The 15,494-nt window shown below is 50.1% G+C and overlaps 1 protein-coding gene across 4 annotated transcripts in view; it reads right to left on the bottom strand.

The window, feature by feature from the left end:
• Positions 1 to 15,494, bottom strand: part of PAX2 (paired box 2) — a 100,443-nt gene that overhangs the window by 14,364 nt on the left and 70,585 nt on the right. For all 4 annotated transcript variants that reach the window (XM_024218732.2, XM_026657800.1, XM_026657799.1 and 1 more), the window contains 2 exons: positions 14,741 to 14,916; positions 12,859 to 12,985 (listed from right to left, as the gene is read on the bottom strand). In XM_024218732.2, coding sequence (XP_024074500.2) covers positions 12,859 to 12,985; positions 14,741 to 14,916 — 303 coding nt within the window. The remainder of the gene's footprint in view (positions 1 to 12,858; positions 12,986 to 14,740; positions 14,917 to 15,494) is intronic.

Here is a 15,494-nt window from a genome sequence, read left to right as displayed (position 1 = left end):
CTAGCACCCATGGTCGTTTGTGCCCTCAAGAATGAGGCAAGTGTCAGAAAATATGGAAGAGAAGACTGTATGGTGGGATCAGGCCCAATCCAAGTTTGACATGGCAAACCTCTACCCTCACGTCAATGAATGGCATCACTCTGCCATCATGGCAGGTATTGCCAGGGGCGTACAGGTGAGTCAGTTGGGTGACCTTGGTTTGTATAGAGTTAGGCATGTGATAGATGGCAAAGTCTTTCAGACTCTCTCATCACTTGGGTGGGCCTTATCAACTTCAGGTGCCCGAATCGATGCTAGGTTGTAGCGCCTGTCTAGGTGGTGAGAGAGGGGAGTTTCTATGTCTGAGTGCTGCTTATTCTGAGTGCACCATACAATCCCCAACATGTCTGCCTCTAGCACATCTGTCTCAGATAGGTTTGCTGGCAGTCAAAAAGGTAAATTTGCTATGTGTGGTCTCCTCCAGGGATCTAGAACCTTTATGGCCAGCAAAGAACTCTGAGCACTGGGACCTCTTTGCAACAAGTCTATCTGCAGTGAGGACACAAGTATATGACACATTTCAGTGCAAAATGACAAATGTGGTGAATCAGTGCCCAGGTACCTGTACCAAATGCACTGTCGTCTAGCGTGATCACTCCCTACCTTTGTAGCCTGGAGATTTGCATGGCCACGCAGCAGCGTAGAAGCTGAGCATCTCCCACATAACTGGGTAGAAGCTGCCCTTCCAAACCGGGGTTCAATAACCAACCCAGGACAGATTAGCCTCAGGCAGTTGCAGGTCTCTATATCCCAGCGTAGCACAGCAGGTCTGGCTGGCACCCAGAAGGAGGGAATCGTGGGTGGGCAGGAGTAAGGGGTGGTATGGGCAGAGGTTAATCCTGTTTGCACAGCCCCCAGGCACATGGGGTTTTTCCAGTCCCTCCTCTGCTTTATTTCTCTTTTAAAGCATTGAATTTTCAGCTCTAATCCTTTCTAAACCGCAACATTTTTCAGGCGCTCTGTGTAAGTGAAACCATAATCTCTGGTAAAACAGACTGCTTAAGCTGCTGCAGCATTAGGCCAATCTGATCCAGCCCCTGGATTTCCTCTCTGCCCAGCCACCACAGAGAGGATTTCAGCTTGAAAGGCTTACTAAAGCCCTCGCAATGGGAACAACAGCGCCAGGCCTTGCCTTGCAAAGCTGGGCAGGGTTAAGGGACCAGAAGCTATTTGTTCGTGTTTTGAGGTGGTTAAAGCACCTGCCAGACTTGCAGTGGAGATGATCCCAGTCCCCACTTGCACACATCAGGGCTTAGGAAGAAAAATTCCTCACACCGTTCAAAGGCAGCACCTCGAACTCAATGGAGGGGATATAGGGGTGGAGAGCAACACAGCATGGGTGACAGGGATGCAGATATACCAAAGACCTTCCTCTGGTGGGCAAAGAGTGCATGATCAGAGGGCCAAAGATGAGCATCTGTCTGTCAGTCTACACTAGGAAACTGCATAGTTGTAACTCACTTGCAAGACAACTCCACTGGTGGACAACACATAAACATGTCTACCACCATGTTATCTAACCCTGCCCTGAGTAAAAGCACCTATGTTTGTCTGCAACATAGCTTTCCCCATTGCTACCACTAGTAGAGCTACCCAGGTAGTGAAGTACAGCTACACAGTGTGCCATGTAGACAAGATTGATCAATCGATCCCATCCTCCTAAGAATCTCTCTCTCTCTCTCACACCCCCCCCCCTAAGCAGCTAGAAGAGACACCCATTTTTCATTTTAACTCATCCCAAACTTCAGTTGCAGATTCAGTCTGGATGGTCGGCCCTTTTCACTGTAGCTCTTTAATCCTGTGGTATTTCAGGTAAAGGAAGGCAGACCTCTCCCCACATCTCCCCCACGCACAGACATCCTGGAAGTGGCATCAGTCCAACGAGCCATGGCACTGCAATATGCTGGCTTGTCTCTTTCTCATTGGGAGGGGCGTCCCTCGGTAAGATTGCATTAGGGAACCCTGGCAGTATCTGTCAATGTCTTATTACTATGGAAATCGACCAGCAATTGAATCAGAAATGGAACAGCTTGTGACCCCTCCCAAGAAGTGGAGAGCCTCATCCTATCCTATTCTAGGTTCCCTACACATTGTAAAGGGCGCTCGGTGTCCTGATGCTGCCCAGAGTCATGTTGGGGAAAGTTTTGGGGGGCCAGAGGTGTGGGGGGTGTAGCTACTATGACACTCATCTGTGACAGAGCTGCAGAGGACTAAATATCTTCCCCACTTTCAGCTCCTCTCTCCCCCCTGCACTGGCTGAGTTATGGCTGTTTTCCTTCCCTCCTAATACTCTCCTCTGTTATCCTGGCGGGCAGGCGGAATTGGTGATCTCTGGCCTAAATTCCCCCCACGATTTTGGCCAGACAGAGCGAGAGGAAGATTCACAGCTTTGGGTTCCTTCGGAGACTCATCTCGGCATTTATTGCCCTCTCTGTGGCTGATGGGGGGGCGGGGGAAGCGGGTTAGTTTGCAGGAGGGATAAGCTGCTTGTTTTTCAGCGCCCCTTTCCTGGAGGACAAACTAGCTGCATTCAGGGTTTCTTTTCTTTACACAAAACAAGGAAGGGAATTCCTGGATGGCAGGTCCCCACTCAAGGGGTCACTAGGCACACCCTCTTAATGCACTGCTGTGCACTGTCTTGCCAATATTTATGAGCCCCTCAGCATTTCCCTGGTCTATCTAAGGTCTTTATCTGGCCCCCACTCCTATTGTATCTGAGCACTTCCTGATCTTTAGTGCATTTATCCTCACACTGCCCCTGTGAGGTAGGGAGCACTATTATCCCCATTGTACAGATGGAGAACTGAGGCACGGAGAGGCTAAGTAACTCACCCAAGGTCACACAGGAAGTCTGTAGCAGTGCAGGATCTTGACCCCAGCTCTCCCAAGTCCTATGCTAATACTCTAACCATCGAACCAGCCGCCTTCCCCATGGCAGCTCCCCCTCACTTAGAACAGATTGTCCAGTGCAAACTGGCAGGGCCAGATCCTGAGTTGCTGTAAATTGGTGAAATTCCACCAAAGTCAATGGAGCCGTAAGTCAGTTCCACCAAAGTCAATTTCCATCTAGTCAGGATCTGGCTCCAGAGGTCTTACGAGTCCTGCAGGTGTGACATACTGTATCTTGCACTGTGGCTGTTTCCACTCCTTCTTTGACCTTCCTTTTGCAAGAACGTTATGAAAATCATGCTCACGCTAAAAATAATCCTGTATTTAAAACTCTCTCCCCCTTTCCCTGTGTTGCTAACATTCCCTTGGTTATAACAATGGAAAGGATGCAAAGACCCTAATCTGCTTTTCAGGGCAACTGCTCTTGCTTTCTGTTTGCACTGCACTCTGGGTGGACAGCGGACCGTGTGGAGCTAGTTTCTGTTTCTGCTCCGATTCATTCACCATTTTCCAAGCCCTAGCCCGATGCTGTCCTTTGAGTTCTCAGCACTGCAGGGAATTGCTGAAATACATATGCAAAGGAACAACCCCAGACCTGGTTTTTCTTGAAAGTCAAAGCTGTTGTGATTTTATTGATGTTTATATCAGGTTTTGTAATGCCCTTGCACCTTCCTTTTTAAAACTGTATTTTACAAAATCTACATTTTTGGTGTTGACAGTAGCTCTATAAATAAACAGACATGTTATCTTCACCTCCTCCCCTACTGGAAAAATCGAGGCTCTGTAGTCCTCAAATACAGTACAGCACGAAGCTTCCAGTATATTGGGTGGATGCATGCATTCTGTCAGAACATGCTTAACTTTAATCAGCTGTGTAGCTCCATTGAAGTCAAGTCTACATGGCTTTAGGAACATTTATCTGCAGGTACAACAATTAAAACCTGGACAAAGAATGATGTGCCTGGTAAATATGGCAAATGCATTAGTTCAGTGAAGCCCCATTTGCTGACTCCTAGTTCATTGGGATGTTGCATTCACATGAAAATATTCACATGCTTAAAGTGAAGCACATGTTTAAGTGCTTTGCTGCACTGGGGCTTAAATGTGGCCAACTACATGAAGATGCCTTCAAAGTATGCTCAGAAATACTGTCAGAGCAGGAGACATGTCAGTTTCCAGTATACTCCAGGGCAGGGCCAGTGCAAGGAACTTTCGCGCCCTAGGCGAAACTTCCACCTTGCACACACACCCCAGCCCTGTGGCAGCTCCCCGCCCCCCCTCCACCCTGAGGCGTCCCCCCCCGCGGCAGCTCCCTACCCCCCCGGCCCGGGGATCCATGCGGCAGCTCTGACCCAGGGGAACCCCTGGGCTGCCGGTGGCGCGCTGACCCGGGGAACCCCTGGGCTGCCGGCGGTGCGCTGACCCAGAGGAAACCCTGGGCTACCGGCGGCGCGCTGACCCGGGGAATGCCTAGGCTGCTGGTGGCGCGCTGACCCGGGGAACCCCTGGGCTGCCTGCCGGCGGCTCAGACTCCCTCTCCCTCCCAGCGCAGCGGCTGCTGTAAAAAAAAAATTGGGGGCACCGCTTTTTGGCGACCCCAAATCTTGGCGCCCTAGGCAACCACCTAGTTGGCCTAAATGGTAGCACCGGCCCTGCTCCAGGGCCATCCTAAGCATGTGCAGTCTTTCCTCTGTAGAGATATTCTTCTATTGATACTGAGGCACAATGAATTTTCCTGGAGAATCCCTCCCCAATTCTACACTGATGAGAGAAGGCCAGAGCCTTCCACACACTATCCAGCTCTCTGAAGGCATGCATTTAATGATGGCTGTTGACTGACTCTGATGTAAAATAGATTGGTGGGTCCATGTCACAGAAATCGCCATCACAGGAGGCACTCATTGGCAGCCTCTTAAATCCTAGGACTGAGGTGGAATGGGGACTACATAATCTTCTTCCCTAGAGGTGGCCCCTTGTGGTCAGGGTTGAGGCACAATTGCAAGGTCGTACCTGCACTGAGGCCAAACAGATCTAGGAATGTCAATTCACTACTATCTCTAGCACCAACTTAAACATTAATTTAAAGGTGGCATCATTTCTTGCAGGTCCAACCACATCCAGCTTATCACACCCATCTGCCTTTCATGCTCATTCAAGCCTGAGATTCACTAAATCCTTCCTCTTCAAAATCCTTGTCTATTCCCTCCTCTGTGCCTTCACAATTATCCTCAATGAACCTTCCCCTGAAAGCTTGGAACCAGCTCCTCTGATTCCTGTCCTCTCCCTGCTATTGCTAAGTTGTCTGGCCAACCATCACCTTGGGCCATTTGGTCCTGGAAGTCATTGAGCGGAGTGATGCCTTTTGCTTTCCCACCTCTTCTGATGAGATAAGGAGATAACATCTCTCCTGGTGCTGGAAAGTCAATCCTTGTCTACAGACGTGCCATGAGATCTATTACTATCGTCTGATCACAAATAGAGAAGGAGCTTATGCTACATCTTAGCTCTCCAAAGTCTAAACAGGTATCTTGGAAGGATACAGTTGCGAATCTTCACCCTCAATGCAGTTTTCCCTTTCCGCCTTAATCTACACTGGCTCTGTGCACTTGACCTAATTTGACATATTTCCATGCTGCAGTCTGTCCTTCTCACAGAAAGTATCTCCATTCTGCTGGAGGACCAGAATCATTCCCAGTAACAAGTGATCTTCTCAGGGCTTGCGGCAGCACCATGTGTATTTGTCATATGCCTCTTGGTGACAGCCATTCAGTGGAGGCACTGGGTATGCAGGAGTGAGTGTTTGGTGTAAGAAGTTCCAGCCAAGCAAGTGACCTGTAAAAGCTTGGAGGTCTGTCTTTCTCTAGTCTTTACCATCTATGAAGCAAATTCCTAACTCCCAGTAGTTAACTGCAGAGGAACTATTAGGTCAGCTCACTCAATCCCTGAGCAGAATTGTTCTCTAGAGTCAGCGGTTACAGGAGATTGGAGCAAGAGGGGAATTCTCACCAACCCAAGCAAGGAGCAGGGGAGGTTGCTTCAATCCCAAGCCAAGGAGAGGAGGGGGAGTGTTCTGCCTCATTTTAATCCGTGCCTATAGTATTGTCTTAAGTTCTTTGCCAGTCCACCAAAGTACTGGGGCTCTCACCGTGCCATTGGAGAGACTATTTCTAACTGGAGCTCACTGTTAAACTGTTTCACTGCAACTTGCTTGAGTGGCAAAGACAGCAGCTGAAGGTGTGTGCTGTAGTCAACAGACCCTCAGAGGAGGTCACCATTGCAACAGGTGGTGAATTCTATTTTCTTAAATGTGGATCATCACAAGCACATTGCTGTGCCTCCAGGAACTAGTTCAAATGCATGTGTTTTTTCTCCAGAATGGGATAGGATCCTGGTTCTCTATTACACTCATTCCATCCTTTCTCCATGAGGAAATCCTCTTTCCCTTTCCTCTGATGCACAAGGTCTTGAGGAAGGTGAGACTTTAGGGCACTTGCACATTTCTGGTAGCCTCTGCTTGGGCACATCATGGGTTAGTTCTCAGGCCTTGACGCTCTGGATGCTATTTGTTCTTCTAAGAACAGGCCTTCTTTCTCTGGGAGAGGGAAGGGTTTTCCATGAGAGCCAGCCCCCCTGCACTTGGTGGCTTTGCTGGTGAGAACCATGATGTGAAGACTATCCTGCTCCTGTCCATACCTGCTAACCAGCTCACTACAGTATCTCGGAATCCTCCGCGTCGGAAAACAAATGGAGGTCCTTTTCCATTTCAGTTGATCACAAAGTGTTTTAAAGTACCTGTTTGCCCGTTTGCTTGGACCATAGATTGGTCTGGACTGCAGGTGGCTGCAGTCAAGATTCATTTAGCTGATACTACACCTTTCTAGGAGCGAACTGAGGGAAACAAAATTTTCCCTTGCCTACAGACAAATATTTCTCAAAGGGCTGTCTCCATTTACAGCCTCCTGCGAAACAGAATGTTCTCAAATAAGCTTGCAAGCCAATTGTGAGTGTTCACTGGGTTTTATTTTCCTCGATATTGGCCTTCTCAAACCTTCTGATGGCTATCCTGTTGGCTAACCCTCCTTGATTGTATTGAAGGACCTCCATCCTGATACCAAGCTATTACTGAAAGCCACTTCAGAATTCCATCTCAATATTCTCTTCTGTTCTCAGGTGCATATTCCAAAAAGGGAGACTTTCCTCCATATGGTGGATGTTAAGGAGGGCCCTTAATTTTTGTTTTAGTAGGACTAAGGCCTTTTTTAAGCCTCCTTAGTTCGTTGAAAAGTTCCACATCCCATTACCAGCACACCTGGAAACATGCGGCTTTCCTCTGTTCCCTTCTGTGTGATAACTACTTGTTAGTTTTCAAGAATGGGGATCTGTGAAGCCACTGATGACAGATGAGAACAAGCTGCTGAACTTTTTTGGGTTTACATTCCCCCTCCAGGTGCACACTCATCTCTTCTCCATGCCTACTGGCTTTTAGAGCTGGGTTGGTAGTTACAAACAAGGGAGACGGGCTGTCCTTGCACCCAAGGTGTCAACACCTCCATGCACATGCATTGAGACCCAAAACCTGGGTTAGGCTCCAACTATGCTATCAATCCCATGGATAGGGCACAACCCCATGGAGGACAATATTCTTATTGGTTGTCACCAGCAGGTAAAGAACTTTCTGTACCATTTCACTCTGGCTGCTCCTGAGTTATTATTTCTCAGACTTTTGGGGTGCTGCACTCCTATAGAGGGAACTGCAAGCCCTGAGCACCTCTGAAAATCAGCTCACACTGTATATATTGTCACATTAGTGTTGCTCTTTGCTTTCCCAGTACTACATACCCTCCCCGCTCACATGTCTATGGGGACTATCAAAACACGTAGGAGCATTCAGGGCCAAAATAACCAAGGGACATGGTGGATTCTCCATCACTTGAAGTCTTTAAATCAAGATGGGAACCCTTGCTAAAATAAATGCTGTAGCTCAGCCACATGATATGGGCTGGATGCAGGGATCACTGGGAGACATTCTCTGGCCAGTGTTATGCAGGAGGTCAGACTAAATGATCAGAAATGTCCCTTCTGGCCTTGAAATCTAAAAAAATTGGCACACGTGGGTGGCCCAACATTAGTCTCCTCACTTCCTAGTTAGGTAAGGGGCCCAATTTTCAGAGACGCTGAGCACCTGCAGCTCCTACTGACTTCAGTGTAAAACACCTTTAAAAATCCAGCCTCGCTCGTTCTTAGGTTCTCAGATACAGCTGCAGCTGCCTAACTTGAGGCCCCCAGGCTTGGCCTTGGTTTCTGAGAAAGCTGTTTGGTTCCCAGGGATCTGGGATTTGCCCCAAGTTTCATCTCCCGAGCACTCAGCTCGCTGGCATGAAGGAAACTGCCCCATCTCCCTATGCATGCAGAAGATGAGCTGAAGGAAATGGGGCTTCTAGCGGTTCTGAGGCCACCTTCTGGCACCTGGGGGATAGCAGCAGCACACTACACAACTGCACTTCTCTAGCCCACTGGCATCAACTTGGGAAGGAAACGACCAGCTGATGTTCCAGAGGAAGCATAAGGGTGGCCCGTCCACTCCACTGTGAATGAATGGCGTCAGGTGGTCTCTCTTCAGGAGGTGATGGGGCAAACAGATCATCAAAGGTGTTCCAGATTACTGTTTGGAGGCTGATCCTCAGTGTTGGCCATGCTAAGCAAGGTTCTGCCTTTTGTAACCACACCACTGCAGCTGCTCTTGGAATATGCACTGTGATATTGCTCTTGGCAGATTCTTCCATTCGTGGTGGGGAGGCCCCTGCCTTCTTTGCTTCCAGTAACATCATGCAGTGTTGGTGACCACTAACCCTGACTTTCAGCACCACACACTTACCTTTGCTCTCAGGATTTCCCTAGAGCACTCTGTGGAGCAAGGAGCCCACTGGTGAACTTGCCCTTGTTTGGGACACCAGAGGAACACAAGCCATGCTCTGCAATCCCTCTGGGGTTATGGGCTGCAATATTTAACTTACACACCTCCCAATTGGATTTCACAGACAGAAAAGACACCATCAACTGCTGCCAAAGTAAAGCCAACCACCATATTATTCTTTCTGGAGACTTCAGAAAGAGCCCTTCCTTCTGGCCCGAGCTGGCTGGAGCCCCTGGAGAGCCTCTCCCCACATCCAGCCCCCTCCTAAAATGGCCAGAGCTTGGACAATAGGCAGCACTCTACAGTCTCAGATTGTAGCGTGTCCAGTGTTCAGAGGTGTCGCCCTTTCCACAAGCTGAGATGGCGCACTGCTGGGAGTCACAGGGACCCCCAACAGTACAGAAGAAAAGGGTACCATAGGTATGGGTGACCCTGAAGCCCCTTTAACTCACCTCCCAGCCTCATAAGACATGGCCCTCATCCTAGCGCTCAGTCGTGATGGTCATCTCCATGCAACACACTGGGAAACTGAAACACTGGAAGGTCACATGACTTGCCCAATGTTACACACCAAGAGTGAAATTCTGGCTCCACTGAAGTCAATGGCAAAACCCCATAGGGGCCAGAATTTCAGTCCAAGTGAGAAAGAGCCAGGAACCGAACCCAGTTCTCCTGAGTCCCTGTCCAGTGCTGCATCCACTATGCCACACTGCCTCCTCCAAGCACCCAGAGCAGCCAAAGCCCTGAACTTCAGGCAGGCACATCCAGTGTCCCTTTGCTGGAGGGGAACCTGCTTTATCACAGAGTACCCCATGGTCCTGCCCCCACATAGCTCCTGGCCAATGGATGATCAGGAAGTGATTCACCGTTCCTCACCTTGACAGCCCCTCCAGAAAACTCTGCCTGCCCCCATAACAAACACATTGTGAACCATTCATCTTTAATGGCTTATGCAAATCAGGGGGGACATCAAATCAATGAAGATCAATAACTGCAGCCGTTTAATTGCCAGCAAAAACATTTTAAGAATGAGCATTATCTGCAGCCCTTTCTCGGGTAATGGCGCCATTAATCCAAAGGTTGGATCCCAGCCTAAGTGCAGAGGAATAATCCTCCACCCCTTGTTCTTCGCCCCTCCCCGCGCCTCTTGGGTTGGGTTTTATCCTCTTTTCATTTCCAGTTTCTGAGTTTCCCCGTCATTACCGCTGGCAAACAGCTCCCAATGTTAATGGTTCTGCTTTTGTTACTCTGTGCCTGATTGAAATGTCGCATACAGATTGAGATGTTAGTGCTAAGTTGCCACCTGGGAATGTCAAGCTGGGCCTGAAATGAACTTTTTCTCACTCTCAGATCCAGATGGATCAGGCGGGGATGTTCCCAAGCTGAGCTGGGAGTGTTCCATGGTGCAGGGTGGGTGGATGGATGGGGGAGGCACTGAGCTCAGTTTCTGCAGCAGTTCAGGGCCTCCTTTGCAGCCCCCTCTCCTCCAACCCATTCCTGAGGTCAGATCCAAAACGTGTGCAGAGTCTCAGGCCTACTGGGATTCTGCTTGAGTCCCACATTGAATGACGTTCTCTGGCCTGTGCTGTGCAGGAGATCAGACTAGATCATCTGATGGTCCCTTCTAGCCTTAACAGCCATGAATCTTTGCTCCCCTCCCTCATCACAGGCCAGTAGAAGGAAGAAGAGGGGATGTGCTGTGTCTGATCCTGCCCCCGGGTCAGAGAGGTGCCTCTTGTGAGAGAGATAAGGGTGCCCTATTCCTCTGGCACTGCCCCATAGGTGAGCGAGGTGAGGTCCCCCAGATCCTGTGCTCTTTGTCAGGGAAGCACCCTCTGTTAGAGGTGTGTCCGGCCCCCACAGCTGGGCTGTGCCCGGAGGCGCATCTCCAGCCATATATATCTGAGCAGGAAGGAGGAGAGGCACAATTGTTCCACAAATTCCAGCTGTCTAAGTACCTCTGTAGTGCTGGGCGGGGTCAGCCTCGTACTTACCCCAGGTCAGGCTCTGATATCAGCCAAACCAAAACCTATCCCCCAGGAAGTCTCAGGACTCACATCGCTTGGCTCCCTCAAACTGAGCCCCTGACCTTGCCCCAGTGCCCAGTAACCCTTTGCAGGTCTCTGGCCAAATAGCCCATGTATCTGTGGGTGACTCTCACCTACGCTCCTGGATCCCACCTGGAGGTCAGAGGTCTCCAAATCCTAACATGGTGTCGTGCAAAACCCCTGTGGTCAGTGACTACTCTTGGGGAAGCTGAGTGATACTGGAGCCAGCCACGCCAGCTGCCTAGGAGCCATACCCAACTCAGCCACCAGCGACACTGACCCTGTGGGCTACTAGGCAAGGCTGCTGCAAGAAAATGTGGGAGTCTCCTACAGAGGATGAGTGAGGGCACATGGTCCCCCCGGAACTGTCCCCTGACTGGCCACAGAGCATTTTCCATTTCAGGGGACTACTCCCCAAACAAATCACCTAGGCAAATGCAACCTTGGAGATTTGGGGTACTAGAGCCATCCACCCACTGGCTCAGCTGCCTCTGAAGGCTGGAGAGCAGTGCCTTGGCCCTCACAGACAGGCTATGTCCCATGGCTCACTCGTGCATCTCCTCTGAAGGATCAGCAAGAGTGTCTGGGCCCAGCCTGAGATCCCAGCCAGCTGCTTCCCTAGTGAGGAAGGTGGCTCAGCTCCACCTTGCTTCCTTCGTCATTACCACCAGTCCTTAGTGCCATTGTGCTTGAGGTCATTGCATCTCCCTGTACCTCCTCTATTCCTCACTCAGTCATGGGATACCTCTGCATCTTCCACCATTCTCAGTCTTCTTGTTTCCTGGGGAGCTGCCCCTTTCTCTTAGAGCCTCAAATGCTTCACCTACGGGAGTTAGGACCTGTGTCCCTGGTTTGTGCTATTCATAGATACCTGGGCCATTGGGATCTCCTGTATAGCACAGGCCAGAGAACTGCCCCCAAAATAATACCTAGAGCAGATCTGTTAGAAAAACATCCCATTGTGACTTAAAAATGGCCAGCGATGGGAAATCCAACATGCCCGTTAGTATATCATTCCTATGATTAGTTACCCTCACTAACAAACTTTTACGCCTTATTGCTAACCTGAGTTTGTCTAGCTTTATCTTCAAGCCATTGGATGGTGTTAGAACTCTCTCTGCTAGACTGAAGAGCCCTTTATCGAGTAGTTGTTCCCCATGTAGATATTTATAGACTAATCAAGCCACCCCTTAGCCGTTCCTCATCGTACATTGCTATGGATCAAGACAGTCTAACTCCGGCACAAGGGTGCCACCCCCAGCACTAGGATCTTCTGAGCCATCCACGGCATGTGGATGCAACAACGAAAGAGCTTGCTGGCTCAGAAATTGTCCGTTGCTCCTTTGTGCTCTGGTCCCCTAGCTATCTCGCATTTGGTTTCATTTCCTCCCTCTGGTTTCCCACAAACACCTGATTTTAATGTGCCTGCTATGAGGGAGAGGGGAAGCTGGGAACTGAGCTATTTTGACAGATGCTGTAGGAGGCACATGTGCTGAGGGGAGAGGGAGCTTAGCCAGGATAGTTTAGCAGCACTAGCTTGCAAAGGAGAGTCCTGGCTTGCAAGTATCCCTTCCAAACGTTAGGGCCAAATACAAACCTAAACAGCTAGTTCTCCCCGAGAAGTCCAGGTGTGAGCAATGAGTCTGTTGTTCCAAACATGAAGGAGAAATCTAGGACACAGCAACACAGGCTCTCTTCTCTGTCTGCCTATCCTATCCCAATGAACAGCTGGGCAGACCTGTCCCTGAGTCACACCTGGGCACACCTGTATGTAACCCCTGGATGCCAGTGCTGTGAATTTTAACCTTGTCTTTTCCTCTTATATTCCTCAGGCTCCCTTGCTCTCACTTTCTATTCCGGTGTTAGCCACAGAGTTGCATCTTGCATCGGGAGAAAAAGCAGAAGCTAATGGTGATGACTAGGGAATAAACGAAAGGCTTAGGAGTGCCGTTTGGGCAGGCAGCTTACCGGTCACCACGGGGTACGTCTGGGGTCCTGACACGTTGGTCCCCAGGTCTGGGTTAGCAGAGGCAGATAGACTTGACTTGACTTCATCAAGACCAGGGGTCAGAGCTGGGAGGGAGTACTCATTACCCTGGGGAAGAGAGGAGAGAGACAGCTCGCTATTGATGCATCGAGAAGAAGGGAAAGCATACAGATGGGGGGAGGAAGAGGAGCGACGCCAAACCCTGCACAGATGGGAGAGGAGGAGGAAACAGAGCAGATGAAGGAAAAAGATGATGGGGGGGCAGGGAGCTGTGGACAAGACCCTCACTTCTGCTGTGAGCAGTGGCTCCTTCCCCATCTGGGCAGCAGCAACAGAGAGGGACCAACAATGGGCGTTACTCTGCTGTGGCCAAGCGCAGAATGTGGCCCATTCCCTCTAGTGTGGCCAAGCTTCCAGGCCTGTGGGCGAGGGGGAAAGTTTGTGGGTAGAAGCTCAACGGGGATCAAGAAGGGATGTGGCAGCCTCCCTGGCAAAGGAGAGTTGGGGGCGTGGCTAACACATATGTCCCCATGGTTGGGGCAGGAGGTTGCAGTGGAAATGACAGGGATGCCGGGGCATTTCTGCTGCAGGCAGGGCCTGTGTAGGCTGGTGGCCATTGTATCTGAGCTCAGTTTGCTTGGAGATTCCCCCCACCTCTTTCCTGGCTCTTGAGAAACAAAGAAGCCTCATTCCCCACCTCTGTCACTTTGTGCATCAGGGTATGAAATTGGGGAGGGGGGAGAGCCACATGGCTAACAGAAGGGTGGGAGGGGGAGAGCCACTGAATCTGAAAGGGTGTCCTGTCCGAAAGGCTCTGGTAATTGCCTTTTTATTGTGGCAGCCTCCAGACCAGACGCGGAGCCAGAGAAACCAGAGGGACTACAAAAACACAGGAAAAGTTGCTCTGATTAATATTACGTTAAATTAAAACTGATTTTCTGCTCTTTCTGCTCTGTTTTTTTCCATCCGCTTCCCCAACCCACCTACCCCCCCATATGCTGCGTGCAAGTTGCCCCCTCCCTGCCCCCTCCTGTCCCTGTCCGGCCACGATTGCCTAGTCATTTCCAATTCCTTCTCGTATTGATCTTCCTGTAGAAATCAGTTTTGTAATTAGCTGCAAATTAGGCCTTCTACTGGGGGTGAGCCTGCCCCCTGATTTATCACCAGAGTAATTCGCTGTGATCGGAGAGAAATTAAAATGAACTCAATTAGGCTTTGGATTTGCTTTATGGGCCCTGCTCAGAGTTTCAGGGGGAAAAATGACTGTGTCGGTGTTTAATAGTCTAATGAAAGTAAATAAAGGTTATTCATTGTAATAAAGCCAGGGACTCGGGGATGAAGGGAGTCTACAGCCAGTTTCTCCTTCCCTTCCTTTGTTGGTTTATGGCTTGGGGCGGTTTAAAAAGACTTTTGATTTTCATTTTATTAAGACAAACAGCTTTCGGGATAAAAGGCGGAGTGTGGGGCAGGCGCTGCTGAAGCACAGAGGGGAGCTGGGCCGTGAGAGAGAAGCCCATGGAATTTGTAACAAGCTCGTAGCTCCCTGGTTATTGGTACAATCTGAAGTTGCACTTTTCCTTACAATGACGTGTGCATGTGGATATTCAGAGGGGTTCATGTGCGTGTCTATGTGGAGAGGGCTGTACATGTATGTCCATGCAGAGAGGGATGCATGTGCATGCGTGTGTCCATGAAGCGGTATAGGGGTATGTGTACGTATACATAAGTGCCAAGATAGGAGTACATGCAGCTGGTGTGGGTGTCAAGGGTGCATGGGAGAGTGAAGGAGCTCACTCCCTGCCATGTCCCCCATGTGCCTGATTAGCACCCATTTGTGCCCATGTTGCTGGGTGAGGCCCCCACCTGCTCAGATTTGATGTGCTCTGATGTTTGAAAGACATCAGGGTAAGAAGGACGTTCAAAGACTCGATCTAAAGCTTCCAGCTGTTGCTGGGTGAAAGTGTCGGCACGAAGGTGCTTCCGCAAACTGTCCACGCTGCTCTGGGAGTCTCCATTGGGAACCGAGCCCTCAGACACATCTGTGGGACACAGACAGAGAGAACAGGGAGTTAGCCCCACCCAGTCCCTGAGGAGAGGTGTTTGCTGGCTCAGATCAGCAAGTGATGCAGTGCAAGGCCCAAAGGGGCCAGGAAAGGAGCACCCCCCCACTCCGAGGGAGCTGTGCCTCTGGGGAGGGAAGGCTGAGAGGACTTGGGGCTGAGCCCCTGTGCCCTGCCCTCACCCCTGGCTTCCATGGGGAACATTACAGCGCTCCCGCCCAGCACACTTGAGGCCATGGAGAATGGCACTTGGCTCGGAGATGAGTTTCAGTTCCGCTGATTTCCAGTGTTAAAAATCGCCAAATCTCCATTGCAGAGCGTAAAATGGGAGCAAAGCGCAGAGATTAGCATTGCTAGGGGACCACCAGAGATGCAACTCATTCCAAAGCGATGGGCCTGAGGGATGGGGACATGTAGCCAAATCACAGCACACCAAAAACACCTGGAATTTAGGGAGTGTTGTGGTGTGGCATCAAATCTGTGGCAAGTTTCTCTGTGTTATAACAGCCTGTTCCATCCAAAACGAGTCTGTCTGCGTTCTAACCCCCCTTCCCGCC

Source organism: Terrapene carolina, unplaced genomic scaffold (assembly GCF_002925995.2).
Source record: "Terrapene carolina triunguis isolate 2854851 unplaced genomic scaffold, T_m_triunguis-2.0 Scaffold310, whole genome shotgun sequence".
Taxonomy (NCBI): domain Eukaryota; kingdom Metazoa; phylum Chordata; order Testudines; family Emydidae; genus Terrapene; species Terrapene triunguis.
Note: the sequence above shows the minus strand (reverse complement) of the source record. Positions and strands in the feature narration are given on the sequence as shown.